This window comes from Rattus rattus, chromosome 8 (genome assembly GCF_011064425.1).
Source record: "Rattus rattus isolate New Zealand chromosome 8, Rrattus_CSIRO_v1, whole genome shotgun sequence".
Lineage (NCBI taxonomy): Eukaryota > Metazoa > Chordata > Mammalia > Rodentia > Muridae > Rattus > Rattus rattus.
The window spans coordinates 97,171,909-97,185,898 of NC_046161.1; the positions used below are offsets into that span (position 1 = coordinate 97,171,909).

A 13,990-nucleotide genomic window follows, 5' to 3' on the forward strand; every position below is an offset into this window, starting at 1 on the left:
GAAGTGGTCCCCACAGAGACTCTAAACAGAATTTGACATCCTTCAGATTTCTCCTATCCTAGACTAGATGTGGCTCTCAGAACAGAAGTGTTTCTTGTTTTTTTTTTTTCTGGAGAGAGCAAAATTATGGAATCAGGGAAGCTTGAAAAGAGAAACCAGGAACCAGGAGGCCTTGACTTCTAAGGTTTTTCTTATCAGGAACTTTTGTGCCTCCTACTTCCATAAAGTAAGAGAGTGTGTGTGTGTGTGTGTGTGTGTGTGTGTGTGTGTGTGTGTGTGTGTGTGTGTGATCTATGTGTGTCTGTGTGTATGTCTCTCTGTGTGTGTGCCTGTATTATGTGTATGTATCTGTCTCTGTGTGTCTGTGTGTATCTGTGTGTGTGTCTATGTGTATCTCTGTGTGTCTGTATGTCTCTCTGTGTGTATGTCTGTGTGTCTGTATGTGTGTCTGTGTGTCTGTGTCTGTCTGTGTGTGTCTATATGTGGGTCTTTGTGTATATCTGTGTCTGCCTATGTCTGTTTGTGTCTATGTATGCCTGTGTGTGTTTCTGTATGTGTTTGTGTCGGTGTGTTTATCTGTGTCTGTCTGTTTGCCTGTCTGTGTGTTTGTATGTGCCCGTGTGTGTCTGTTTGCCTATGTGTGTTTGTGTGTGTGAATCAGGAGCAAGCAGACCCCCACCCTTTATTATAGAAATACATGCATATGAAGAGATCTTCATAGCTTCCTAAGCAGTGAGATGGCTTTACCCAGCTCTAGAGCCGGCAGTGGTTTGAATGTGAGCTATTCCCCACTGGCTCCTGTGTTTGGACACTTGGTCCCCAGCTGATGGGTGCTGTTTTGTTTCTTTCCTTGCTGGAAGAAATGAGTTACTGGAACCCAGTTTTGATGCTTGCAGGACAAACATCACTTTCTATTATCTTTATTTCCTGCTGCAGCTGCCCTGTGCTTCTCCACCATACCCTCCCCACCACACATGCTGCATCTTTATTGGCCTGTAAGTCAAAATAAACCCTTCCTCCCTTAAGTTGCTTCTTGTCAGATATGAAGATCTCTCTCTCTCTCTCTCTCTCTCTCTCTCTCTCTCTCTCTCTCTCTCTCTCACACACACACACACACACACACACACACACACACACCCTGTTTCACAAGTAATCAGTACACTGAAAGTCACTGGACAGTAGATAAAAAGGGTCTGAAGTTTTGAGGATTTGGGTTTTTACACGTTGTTTTGTTTTGGATAAAAAGGCAAGATGGAGGGACACTGATTCCTTTAACATCTGTGGGCCCCAAAATGAAAAAACATCTTTAGGGAAAATACTCATATATAGTAGATATCCTGTACCATTTTAGGGACTCATAGCTCCTGAGCTTTTTCTGCTACAGGTTAAGACTCATTGACTGATGAATCGATGGCAAGTAGAAGTAATAGACAACAGAGGGCCAGCACAGCACCCGTGGGGCCAGTAGAGTGCCCACAGGGCCAGCAGAGTGCCCATGGGGCCAGCAGAGTGCCCACAGGGCTAGCAGAATGCCCACTCACATACCTTTATTTCAGATGGACCTGAGTTCATATCTCAGATAGGCACTTAGTAACTATGCAAAAGTGAATCTGTTAATAGAACATTCCATCTCTCTGAGTCTTATCGTGGGAATAGTGCGTGCATTCAAATCAGTGTTTTGTGAATACATGAGCATGTACATAAAGCCCTAGCTCCAGGGCCTGGCATATAACAGGGTCAAACAAACTGGCTGGTACTGACTCATTAAGGACTATAAGGAGGCTCAAGAGACCACCTCTGCTCCCCAACTCCACATAACTCTCATGTTGCCCTACCAACATGACTATCTCAGAAATAAAGAAGGGAGATTCTTACCCCAAAAGCCTCATCAAGGAAAACTCTTTCATTATGAGCAAAGACTGCAAGGCTGATATCCAGGGCACTGAACTCCATGGTGGCCGTGAGGATGGATGCTCTACTGGCTGCCTGGCCATTGCTAAAAAACACGGCAACTCTCCTGGTGTTGGTTCCCAGAGATGTCCGCTTGAAAACATTGCGGGCCACAAACCTCATTGCACTGCCAATGTCCCTGATCTTCTGGGGGACTTGGTATTTTATCTGGGAAAGAAGCTGAAGGAGATGCTTCTTGCTATGGTAGTCAGACCCACGGATGAGGTAGCTGGTGTCTGAGTCATAGGAAACCACGACAACCCGTGCTCCCACGGGACAGTTGTTTTCCCTGATGTTGAGGTCATTGACAATTGAAGCGATGGTGTCCCTTGTCTCATTAAATCTCCTCTCTGAAGTACCAAAGGACTGGTCCAGGGCAAATACCAGCTCTGTTGGATACACGGGACACTTTTCTATAAAAATGAAAAGCAAAAAAATTAAAGGGATCACACTAGATCATACTAGATCACAGCTATTCCCATACCCTTTAAACCAGTGAAGTTGGTTCAAAGAAGGTAAAGCCCAGGCCTCAGTGGCTGTGTCCCGTGTGTGTGTGTATGCATGATATATATAAATCATATATGTATATACATATATATCATACATATATGGTTTATACATAAGGTTTATGCATTTTTCTATGTAAAATGATAGGTAGAGATGTAGGTCAGAGGGAGGCAGGACATTGATCACACCCAAGAAGCCAGTGACAATGACTCCCTGAACCTTCAACCCTTCCTGCCCCCAACCCGAGAAAGACAGGAGCTACAGGTAAAATAATGAGTAAGAAACTGTAATGGACCCTAGACAGGACAATAGTGTGAGGGACTGTGTGATCACTGCAGACACTCAGGTAGAAAACATGACACTGACAGGTACAGTTACCATCAAGAGCAATGTCTGCATAAAAGACCAAAGTCCCTTGTTCCTGGGGAAGGAGGGCTTTCTTCAAATTGGTCTTAACAAAACACAGTAGTTATTTCATCAAGAACAGTATGGCCAGAAGACTCACCTTTCCAACAAGCTAGAGAGAGAGAGAGAGAGAGAGAGAGAGAGAGAGAGAGAGAGAGAGAGAGAGAGAGAATATATGAATTACATTTTTGAAACATGGACCCAAAAAATAATCAAAACAATAGAATCCCAACCAAATGAAGATTTGGGTTCTCGCTTAAATGAAGTTAATTTGTAAGTTACAGGGAGACTGGGAGCTGTCCACATAACTGTGTTCATTTGGGAACATCTCTGACCATTTCCCCTTGAGAGCCAGAGCCAGCCAGCTTCGGCAGAATTGTAGCTGAAGTTGAAAGGCTGGTGACTTGTAGAAGCAGAATAGATCTGGCTCTGATTCAATGGCCAGAGAGCTGAAATCCAATTTGCTTTGTCTCTCGTCTTAGAGCCTTCAGAGGCTCATTCAACGACACAAGGCTAAAATATGGGGTCTGATTTTCTTTCCTGATGAAAGCCTTGGTATTCTCTATTTGTAGAACCATGGAGGGCAGGGATTTTTCGAATGAACTTTGTCTCTGATTAAAAATACAACTGGTTTTTGTTTTTGTTTTTGTTTTTGTTTTTAAATTTCTAGCGGTTTCCCCAAGGATTTCTGTGAGCAGGGCAGCATCTGGCCTCTGTCAATAAATCTCAGGCACATCAAGGAAAATGCTAGAAAATGTTTAATAAAGCACAGGCCTGACAGTTTCCATGATCAGTTGACTCAATTCCTAGGAAGCAAATGAATCATTCCAATCACTTTTTTAAAGGTTCATTAGCACTGGAGATAACCACCTTCCATCCTGGGATAGGAGCCCTTACGTCAGCCACACTAACACCTTGTATTTGTCTTAATCCTGTGGTCAATGAGAGGCCACCAGCCATTAGACAGCTGATGACATCAGACATGTAACCTACAACCTTCCCCATAGCCCAAGGCTGGAAACATCTATGTATTTGACTTCAGATCCAGGAGACAGGCTAGGTGACTTTGGGAGAAATCACTTAATATTGTTTAGTGAGTTTGCTTCCCTAAAATTCTCTTTATATGCCTCTGCTCAAAACACTAACTATTTGCAGCCTCCTGTTCTGTCATCAGTCACCTTCTGCCTGCCTCCTACACTCCTACATTAATTTTATTCTCAGGGGAGGTTCCCAACTACCACTTTAGAACTTGTTTCTAGTCCCAGAGTGAAGGAGAACTGGTGCAGGACAGGGGATTCACAGATGTGAGACCACTGTCCAACTTCAAGCCAGCCTTGGTGATACCTTCTACCAAGCCCGGAAGGCCTGCCACACAATTTTTATCTTTACAAGCAGGAGCTCACTGCCAACCCACTCAACGCTCTACCAGATTATGCAACCCACTGACCCTTTCTCCAGGTAACTACTGGCTGACTCATTTCAATCAATGCTGGAAAACAAACCCCTCCAAGTCTCAACGTGACTACCCTTCACTCACCCTGGGTCTCCTCAGGGAAGGCATTTGGTCTCTACGAGAAGGCTGGCAATGCCTAGAAAAACTGATCACTCATTTCCCCTGCTACCACTCCTGTTGGCCTCCTCTCCTGTGCTGTCCTTTCCTCTAAGTCTCAATGTCTTTCATACAATCCCTTCCACCATGCATTTGTGCAGCTACACTAAGCCGTGTGCATGCAAAAGCCAGGGATGGGAGTCTCTGTTGAACCTGGAGTTTATCATTTTTTTGCACAGGCAAGTGGCCAGCAGCTAGCTCTATGATCTTCTTTTCTTAAAATTCCCAGTGCTGGACCTACAGATGTATACAACTGTAGTGCCCCCTTCTGGGTGCATACTATGTACACAAGAAAGTGCCTAGCCAATACTCAAGTGCTTCCACATACTGAGCTATCTCCCAACCCCTCAGACCTTTCTGTCAGTCCCCTTCTTTGAAGATTTGGGGTTCCATTCTGTGTAACTTGACCCTTCTTCTTTCTCACATTCATGAGTTCGTAGTTTCAGTTTCTATCTCCAGCTTCATGGCCTTGGGAACATCATGATCTCTATGATGTCAAGGATGACCCACGCGAGTGACTTCAATATCCAAACAGTTAAATAATTAACCAACTAAACCTATATCCCTCGGTCCATCCATTGAGTATTTCACCCTCTGTCATTTTGCTCAGAATTTTTATATTAATAATGAATCTAACTCATGTGCCTTTGAGCTGGTCTTATCTCCCATGTACATATTTTCTCTTCCTGTGGATCTGAAGTCAAATACATAGATGTTTTCAGCCTTGGGCTACGGGGAAGGTACATTATGAGCCCATGTTTTTATGCCTTTCCTTTTCCCTTGGGTGTGAGATGCCCCTCCAGTCCCAAGTCTATGGCAGAGGCTCCTTGCCAAGGATTTCAGTCTACTGATTCCACAGACAAGCTCTACACCCAGCCCCAAATTCTCGCTGACCACTGATGTTCCTGGCTGTAACACCCAGATACTCACGACTATTGTTCCTCAGGAACTGGATCAGTTCACAGGGCTGGAAAGTTTAAGGGAGAAAGGGTAAACATGAGTATAGCGACATTCTGGTTGGATGAGTTTAGTTCACAATGAACTGAGAGTAGTATTGTTTTCATGAGTAAAGAGATACTTACGGAATATATAGGTTGCCCTGCTGTGCCTTTAGGACCCTAAGGGGGGAAAAAGAGCAAGTTATTGATCTGTGAACTACAGTCTTTAGTAATAAAAATTTAAACCCCTCTTCCTTTCTTGGAAGTAGAAACAACAGAAGGTGCTTAAAGTACTATGGGGCCTGGTGGGTCAGTTACAATGCTGTTCCCATTCACGTCAAGGTTGTATATTCGGTTTTGCTTGTATCAAAGATGCAATCCTCAGAATAAATTTCTCTTAAAGAGTCTTTTTAAATTATTTTTTTCCTTTTTTTCTAATTGTAAGCAGCAGACTTTCTCCACAGGGCAGAACAAAGGAGATGGATGAACAGACAGAGGTAGATTATCATACAAATCAAAATGCAAAAGGCAGTAAGCCTCGGTATATATAAAAGAACCAAAGGCAATTGCATAGCAAATGAGATTTACACAAAAGAAGGGCATACATGCTAAGCTAATAAAGGACACGAGGCTGAGGAACAAAGGAATATAAACAGCCCGGGAGAGAGTTTGATGTAAGACTGTGTCTCCTTGTAATGTCAGAAACATCACCCACAAAGTCTCATTAACATGACCGAACAAGGATGAAACCAATAGAACACCGAAGTGACTAGGGGAAAGGCCCTGAGCCTCAGCCCACAAAGAATTATAGGCAACCAAGGGAAGCTGGGAGTGGGATAGGTGGTCCTCCCCAGGGGCAAAACATCAATTGGCTATCAGAGCTAAATGGTCAGATCCAAAAACATGCATACAGGTAACATAATACAGACTGAACAGGCTATATTTAAGAACATATATATGGTATATATATATTATATATGGTATATATGGAATATATACATATATGTATATAGTAATATATATTAGGGAATATATATGTACAATAACAATTAAGAAACATAAAGGCCATAAATTTGAAAGTGATTGAGGAGAAGTATATGTGAGGGTACAAAGAGAAGAAAAGGAAGGATAAATGTAATTATATTAGAACCTGAGAAATAAAAATAAATAAATAAATAGCTGGGTGAAGTCAGGCAGAGATGACTTCTGGAGAGACATCGTCTCTGGTTCTCTTCCACTGTAGTCTTTCCCTTTGCTCCTTCTTCTTCTTCCCAGGATTGGGCTTCTCATTAGCAGTGGCTTTTAATGTGTTTACTAGTGTGTTTGTTTCAGGAAAAAGATGCTTTACATACTCAAACTCAAGCATTCTCTTGGGCACTTGCCCCTCCAAGGTGCTTAAGCAGAAACGTCAGCAAAGTCAACGTCTATCCTAAATGACAACTGAGTTACCTATCTGACCACTCATTCATCAATCCATCCATCACTCATCCACCATCAATTCATCTATCACACACCCATCAATCCATCCATCAAGCCATCCATCGATCCCTCCATCAATTCATCGATCGCCCATCCATCTAGCCATGCAACAATAGTTAAAAATCTGCTAAGTGCTAGGATAGCCTGTGGTAGGCTTCTGATTGAACCAGAACTGTGCGCTGTCCATGGTTCTGCCCAGTGGAGAAGTCACTAAGAGTCTTGAAAGTTTAGCCTCCTTTCAAGTTAGGACAGAAAACAGGAAAGAGTGTGTGGCTACTCACGCAGAGAAAGAGTTTCTGTGTAATACACAGAGTAAGAGCTACATTTTGCAGGAGGTCAAAAGTAGGAAGAGTTTGTCCCAAAAGAGACAACTTAAGAGTAACTCTACAGGCTGGAGAGGTGGCTCAGACTAAGAGCACTTGCTGCTCTTGCAGAGGGCCCAAGTGCAGTTCTCAGCACCCACTGGCAGCTCACAACCATATGTAACTCCAGTTCTGGGTATCCAAGGCCCCTCTGGCCCCCGCTGGCTTCTGCATGCACACAATGCGTAGACCAACACACACGCATGCACACACAGGCAGATACGCAAGATAAACATTACAGTAACTCCAAGCACGTTCTTAACAAAGGCTAAGAATCAAGAACTGGAGACAAAGGCCACGCCCCAATTCGGACCAGTTGAGCCAAGCACAAAACTGAGATGTGGGACACCTTAATTACAGCCCTAGATTCTGGAGAAGAGATGAGCCCAGACTAGAGAGGACTGGCCCACAGATTAGCTGCTCCCCCATTCCTCAATGAGCATAGCAGAGTAGCCTTTACAAATTATTATCTTTTTCTACTATGGAGTCATTTGGCCAAGGAACCATAGGCAAGTTTTGCTTTGCTAGATCCAAAATTCAAAAAACGCATCAGTGCTTAAAGCAAGATAAACATTTTTCCATGTACTCTCACAGTGTCGTCTCGGTCTCCTGCACACAGTAGATGCTGGCCATATTTAGCTCTGCCCTGACTCTGCCTGAGAGGGGAGAGACACTGAATCACCAACCGCTTGAGAAGAGGTGAAGCAGATGCAGGCCTGCGGAGTCATGCCTGGCTCTGCCTGGAGGTTCTTCCAGGGATGGCGTTTCTCTTGTAATGGAACCAGAGTGGAAGTTGTGGTAATATTTCCAAACCTCTCTAGAGTCCAACAAAGGCTAAAAAGGCAACAAGAGTGGTTCTGGCAAACTCTATCTGCCAACCTGCTTTGCATGCTGGAACTCTGTCAGGAGACCTCTGTGAAACGTAGGCAGGCCTATGCCCATTACAAAGGCTTCAGTGACAAGTCACAGTGACAGAGTATCTGCGTTGGTCTTGCAGTTTACAGTATCTCCTCTTGGTCATCTGATCTCACAGCACCTTTCCAGCTAGGACAGGGATGTGTCCTAGTCATCTTAAATAATAGACTGAGAGACACGGTCACTGGTTTCTTGAGCACAGTGCTTCTGCCTAGAAATTCTGCACCTGTTCCATTGGGTATAGTGGAACCACCCCATACCAGTCAGTTCCCGCGTATACTCACTCTCCGACCAGGGGGGCCTTGAGAGCCCGGAAGTCCACTCCCACCTTTCAAGCCTTGAGAGAGCTGAAAAGAAGAACACACAAATGTAGTTTCTACATTTTTTTTTTTTACCCATGGAGACTATCTCAGGTTTTAATTTCGTACTTTATTCTATATGTGTCAGTGTTTTGCCCATACCTGTGGACACAGACCAAGTGCACGCAGTGCCCACAGTGTCAAGATGGCATCAGTCCCCTCCCCCTAGAACTGCAGTTACAGATGGTTGTGAGCCATGATGGGGGAGATTAAAACTGAACCCAGGAGCTCTGCAAGAGCAGCAAGTGTTCTTAACCACTGAGCCACCTCTCCAGCCCTATGATTACCTTAGTTTAAATAAGGTGCTATACTTCTCAAAAATTGTTTAAAAAAAAAAAAAAAAAACAAATGGCTGGACTGCGACATGTATCTCTGTTATGGTGCTTACCTGAATGCATGGGTTCTATCCTTGATATCATAAATGATAATGGTGCTAATGAATAACAATGTAGTTAAAAATGAAAGATAGCAGCTTATCCATATCCAATAAATTCCTTGTCCATTATATAAGCCACCGACCCTTGATCATTGATGCCACCCATCTCCCTCTTTTCCCCTTTATTTAGTGGCGTACATAACTCTGACGCTGGCTGTAAATTTAATTCTAAATTTGTCATAAGCTGGGATTGGTACTAAGGGAAAAAAACAGGGCACACAGAGATCGTGTAAAAAAAAAAAAACCTCTTAATCTATAAAGATCAAACAATGAGGGCTGGACAGATGACTCAGAGGGTAGGAAGACTTGCAGTTCTTACAGAGGAACAAGATTTAGTTCCTGGCACCAGCAAGGTCTCTCACAACTATTTATAACTTCAAAGGATCCAATGGCCTCTTTGGACCTCCAGGGGCACATGTGCACAGACACAAACAAACATTCATATACATAAAATATAAATAAACACCTGTGTTTGTTTTGTCTTATTTCAATGTGTCTGCTTCAGTCTATTATATTATATCCCCTTAAAACCTGTTTGTCTTCTAAAGAGAGACAGAAAGAGGGTGGACCTGGATAGGAGGGTAAGTGGGAAGGAGCTGAGAGGAGTAGACAGAGAGGAAATAATCAGGATATATTGCATGAAATAAAATCTATTTTCAATCAAATTTTAAAATAAATATTTTAAAATCAAATAATAAAATTAACTTCTCACATACAGGATGTACATGAGTGGACTATGTCTATTCCCCAGGCTCAAAGTGATGGAGAGATACTGACGTCCTTTCCACACCCAGGGCAACAGAGACATTGCATTCAGACTTCAAAGTAAAAGGATGCTTGCCTCAGCCAGAGGTACTTTAAAGAGCATAGTCGTCTACCCTGTGCTTTGCTAATTAGAACACCTCAGTATCCTCCCTTAAACCAACACTCCATTCCACCACCCAGCCGAATCATCAGACAGCCTCAGGACACAGGGATGATATCTGCTTCAGTTCCAAGAGTGACCAAAGGAACCATGTGTGTCACTAGATTCAGTTCAGATAGGAAATACAGGCCCCGAGAAGGTGTGCCCAGGGTCACGTGACTAGTTGGTGGTTTCCAAAGTGCCCTTGGAACAAATCACAAATGAATCACATTTATCAAAGCCGAGGTCTACAAAAGAGATGCTTGTTCTTTTGGGAATCACGGGCCACTCACAGTCAGTCCCTTGAATCCTTTGGGTCCAGGCCCCCCAGGAATTCCAGGATCTCCAGCATCGCCCTGATCACAGACATCAAGATGTTAATATCTTTGCTATGAAAGGATGAAAAAATTCTCTGTAATCAACACTTAAACTGATCATCGAATCGTTACGTAAGGAGGGCTAATATAAAAATGAATGCGTCTTGACGTAAATTCAGAACTAAACTATTGACATGGCTAGATATTATCAAAACTACTTCCAGTACTCTAATAACCCAAATATTTATACATAAATATCAACTCAGGGGCCATCCAGTTGCCATGCTAGAGACTACGCTAGAAAAGATGGAGTACGGACTACCCAAGGCATTAAAGAACAGCTGCCTGGTTCTAGGAGTTATTTCTGGAAAAGTTGAAGGTTAAAAAATAATTAATCTTGGAGTAAGGAGACGTTCCAGCTGGAAAAAGTACTAGTGGCTCCAGGCTAAGGTCCTGAGTGCAATCCCCTGGAATCCATGTAAAAACCCAGATGTAGAGGTGCGCATCTGAAATGCTAGCACTCCTGTGTTAGCATCCCTCTCCCTCCACACACACTAACTTTCTAAAGTTAAAGAATATATTTAAAACTTGTGGAAGCGTGCACAAGAGCTGCTCAGACTTAAGGCAGGACAAAACTCCAGCATGGGGGAGGGAGGACAGACAGGAAGTTCCACTGCTACCCAAGAAGTGATTGGCAACTGATAGCTTTTGGGGACAGAGAGTCAATTTTCTCTAAAGGTGGACCCTAGGTATGTTGATCCTCACTCCAGTGGAAGGCCACACATCTAAGGGTAGAGAGCAGCATAGGCTGTCTCTGTATCTGATGGTTTGGCTTTAAGTGGGAGGCACGGTTTGGTGAGTATGAAAGGAGAATGGATCTATGAGAAAATAGGGGAGGGATTAATATTATCAAGATGCACTATTCAAAATCCCCAAAGAACCAATGAAAAAAAAAAGAAAATAGCCTAAGATATAAAAATAAATTAAAAACATAGAGGTTTATTTAAAGAGTTTGGTAGTAGTTATTTATTAATAGCACAATGATCAATAAGTTGTCACATATCTCCCTTTGTCAATAAATCAGAAAATTGATCCTCTGTAATGAGAACTTTTTTCTGAGACTTATTTATGTAGCTTCTTCCTAACCTCTTGTCAGCCATCAGTGAAAAGCACCTTTCTGTTGTTCTAAAGCTTGGCTGTTCCTCTGGAGTTGACTCATTAGTTATTCTACCTTAGACCCAGACATTTCTTCTTGACTGGGACATTGCAAGGATGAAGCCCATGCTGGGGTTTGGGAAATCATAGTACAGAACCCTAGTGTACACTGATGTAATGAGGCCAGCTCCTGCTGAAACCACAGGCTGCAGGCATACAGACAGATCATCTAATAGACAATGAGAACCTTGCAAGATGTCAGATCAAGAAGACAGTGTAATTAGATTACACTTTGGAGGTAAAAATTTAGTGAACATGATATCTGTGGTCAGCTGACAGAAAGAAGGTGGAAATATGAGACCACTGGGAAGAAAGCTGGGATTTTCAGGAGAGAAGCAGCAAAATCCAATGATACTGGATTAATAACAAAGACTAAGGTGGTGAATGAGACCATCAGGTGGGAGGACTAATCCAGATGGCTGCTGGGAGGTCAGAGTTCAAAGTAGGGAAATGTGTCACCAGGCCGAGGTAGGGGGCAACATCGGGCAACCAAGGGTAGGATAGATTCTGATATAAAGTCTGACGGGGTTAAGATAGCCTTTCCTAGTGAAGCCTTTCCTAGAGGAAGCAACTGACCTGCATCCCTGCTCCTCACACTTCCCACCCTACCCAGACCAATGATTCATCTCATTTCTCAGGAAGGCCATGGTCACGGCAAGAGAAGAAATTCGTATGTATCTCACCTTCTGCCCTGGGTCCCCAGGGAATCCTGTTGGGCCCTGAAATGTTCAGCAGAGAACATATGTAAGTCCACACCTCCACTTCCTCCACACCATCATTTTCTCTAGGGATATTTAGGTTTATCAATTGAGAAAGTAAGTGTTTTGAATATTTACCTTAACTCCTTTTCGTCCTGTCTGACCATAGGCCGGGATGCCATAATCTCCCTGCAAATACATCAGTCAATGTCAGTTCCTCAAAAGCTGTCTAGATGGGGCGACTGTGGGGTTAGGAATGAGCTGTGGATAATGGGGGTTCTCAGGTCCTATTATCTCTTTCCCCTGTATTAGGGATTGAACACAGGGTCTCTTGTATACTAGGCAAATGTTCTACCATGGAACTACAATCCAGCCTCTCATTTCTGGTGTGTACGCTCCTACTTCCTTGGCCAGCTCCGGTCTACAACCACTGCAGGAGACAGAGAGATAACCACTCTGGATTTCTACATCCACCAATTTCTTACCTGGAAATCAAGGCGTTGATCTAAATAAATAAGACTGAGGAATTCAACCAAAGACATAAATGGGGCTGGAGAAACGGCTCAGTGGTTAAGAGCACTGGCTGATCTTGCAGAGGACCTGGGTTCGATTCCCAGTACCCACATGGTGTCTCACAACCATTTTTAGCTCCAGTTCCAGGAGATCTGATACATAATGGTCAGCACATGGTACACACACATACAAGCAGCCGTTCATTATACTGACATATAAGTAAAACAAATCTTTTTAAAAATGAATTATAAATGGTGAACAGGTGTTAGTGGGAAATAGGTTCATCCTCATTGGTAATCGAAACAATTAATGAGTTAGCATTTTTGCCAGCAGTAAGGAGAAAACAGAAAAAGTTAACAATAGTCATTGTTGGTATGGAGACACTAAAAGGTAATTCTCAACCTTCCTAATACAGTAGTTCAGGTTGTGGTGCCCATAACCATAAATTTATTTCATTGCTAGTTCATAACTGTAATTTTGCTACTGTTAAAGCCATAATGCAAATATCTCATGTGCAGAATATCTGATTTGTGACATCTATAGGGGTTGCAACTAACAGGTGGAGAACTGTTGCCTTAAAACAATCGGGCTCCTGCATAGAACACATTAACCCATGTGAGTGTTTAATTCTTTCTAAGAGTGTTTGAAGCTATATCTCAAAAGTCCTAATTAAATACTTATCTGACCTAGCTATGAACATTCCTGAGCTTTCTACACAGAAATTAATTATAGCATTAGAGACGTAGCACAGTGGTAGATCCCTTGTCTGGCACACGTGAACCCAGGATTCTATCCCTTGCCCTTAACTCCTTCCAAAAGAATTCACCGGTGTGTCGTTCATGACAGCGGAAAACTGAAACAAATTAAATATCTAATAATAAGAGATCAGTCAAAACCAGCCTATGCCAAGTTCCTCCTCTTATCCTCAATGAGCAGATTAAAAGAGTCAGATTAATAATGGGAAGTAGAGGAGAATTATTCATGGAGGCCATACTGGGAAGAGGGGCAGAGAGACTCAGTGAACCCATAAGGGGGAGTATTTTGAACCTACTGAAGTGACACAAGTGAGGGGACACAATGACCTGGGAAAGAGCCACTGGCCTAAGGGACACTGGGTGACATGGTTTTTATCTGGGTGATGCAGTTTTTAATCTTCATCCTATCTAGGATGTTAAGGGTAATACATACCTCAAAATGGACATAATATGGTAATGTTTCTTTCCATTGCTTCCCCTCCCCCTTCAGGCCTAGGAAACTTAAATCACCCACCCCCTCTTCTTCCTCTCTTTCTTTTTGAATATTCATGTTTTCAAACTGGATCACAAAAGGACAGGCATATTTTTTGTTTGTTGGTTTGAGACGGACTTTCTTGTAGTTCAGGAT

The 13,990-nt window shown here is 42.9% G+C and overlaps 1 protein-coding gene across 1 annotated transcript in view; it reads right to left on the reverse strand.

Moving 5' to 3' along the window:
* Col6a5 (collagen type VI alpha 5 chain) overlaps positions 1–13,990 on the reverse strand; it is an 87,487-nt gene that overhangs the window by 21,991 nt on the left and 51,506 nt on the right. The window contains exons 26-33 of the mRNA XM_032909864.1: positions 12,233–12,283; positions 12,080–12,115; positions 10,158–10,220; positions 8,450–8,512; positions 5,554–5,589; positions 5,402–5,438; positions 2,963–2,974; positions 1,876–2,363 (exon numbers count right to left, since the gene is read on the reverse strand). Of these exons, the coding sequence (XP_032765755.1) occupies positions 1,876–2,363; positions 2,963–2,974; positions 5,402–5,438; positions 5,554–5,589; positions 8,450–8,512; positions 10,158–10,220; positions 12,080–12,115; positions 12,233–12,283 (786 nt within the window). The remainder of the gene's footprint in view (positions 1–1,875; positions 2,364–2,962; positions 2,975–5,401; positions 5,439–5,553; positions 5,590–8,449; positions 8,513–10,157; positions 10,221–12,079; positions 12,116–12,232; positions 12,284–13,990) is intronic.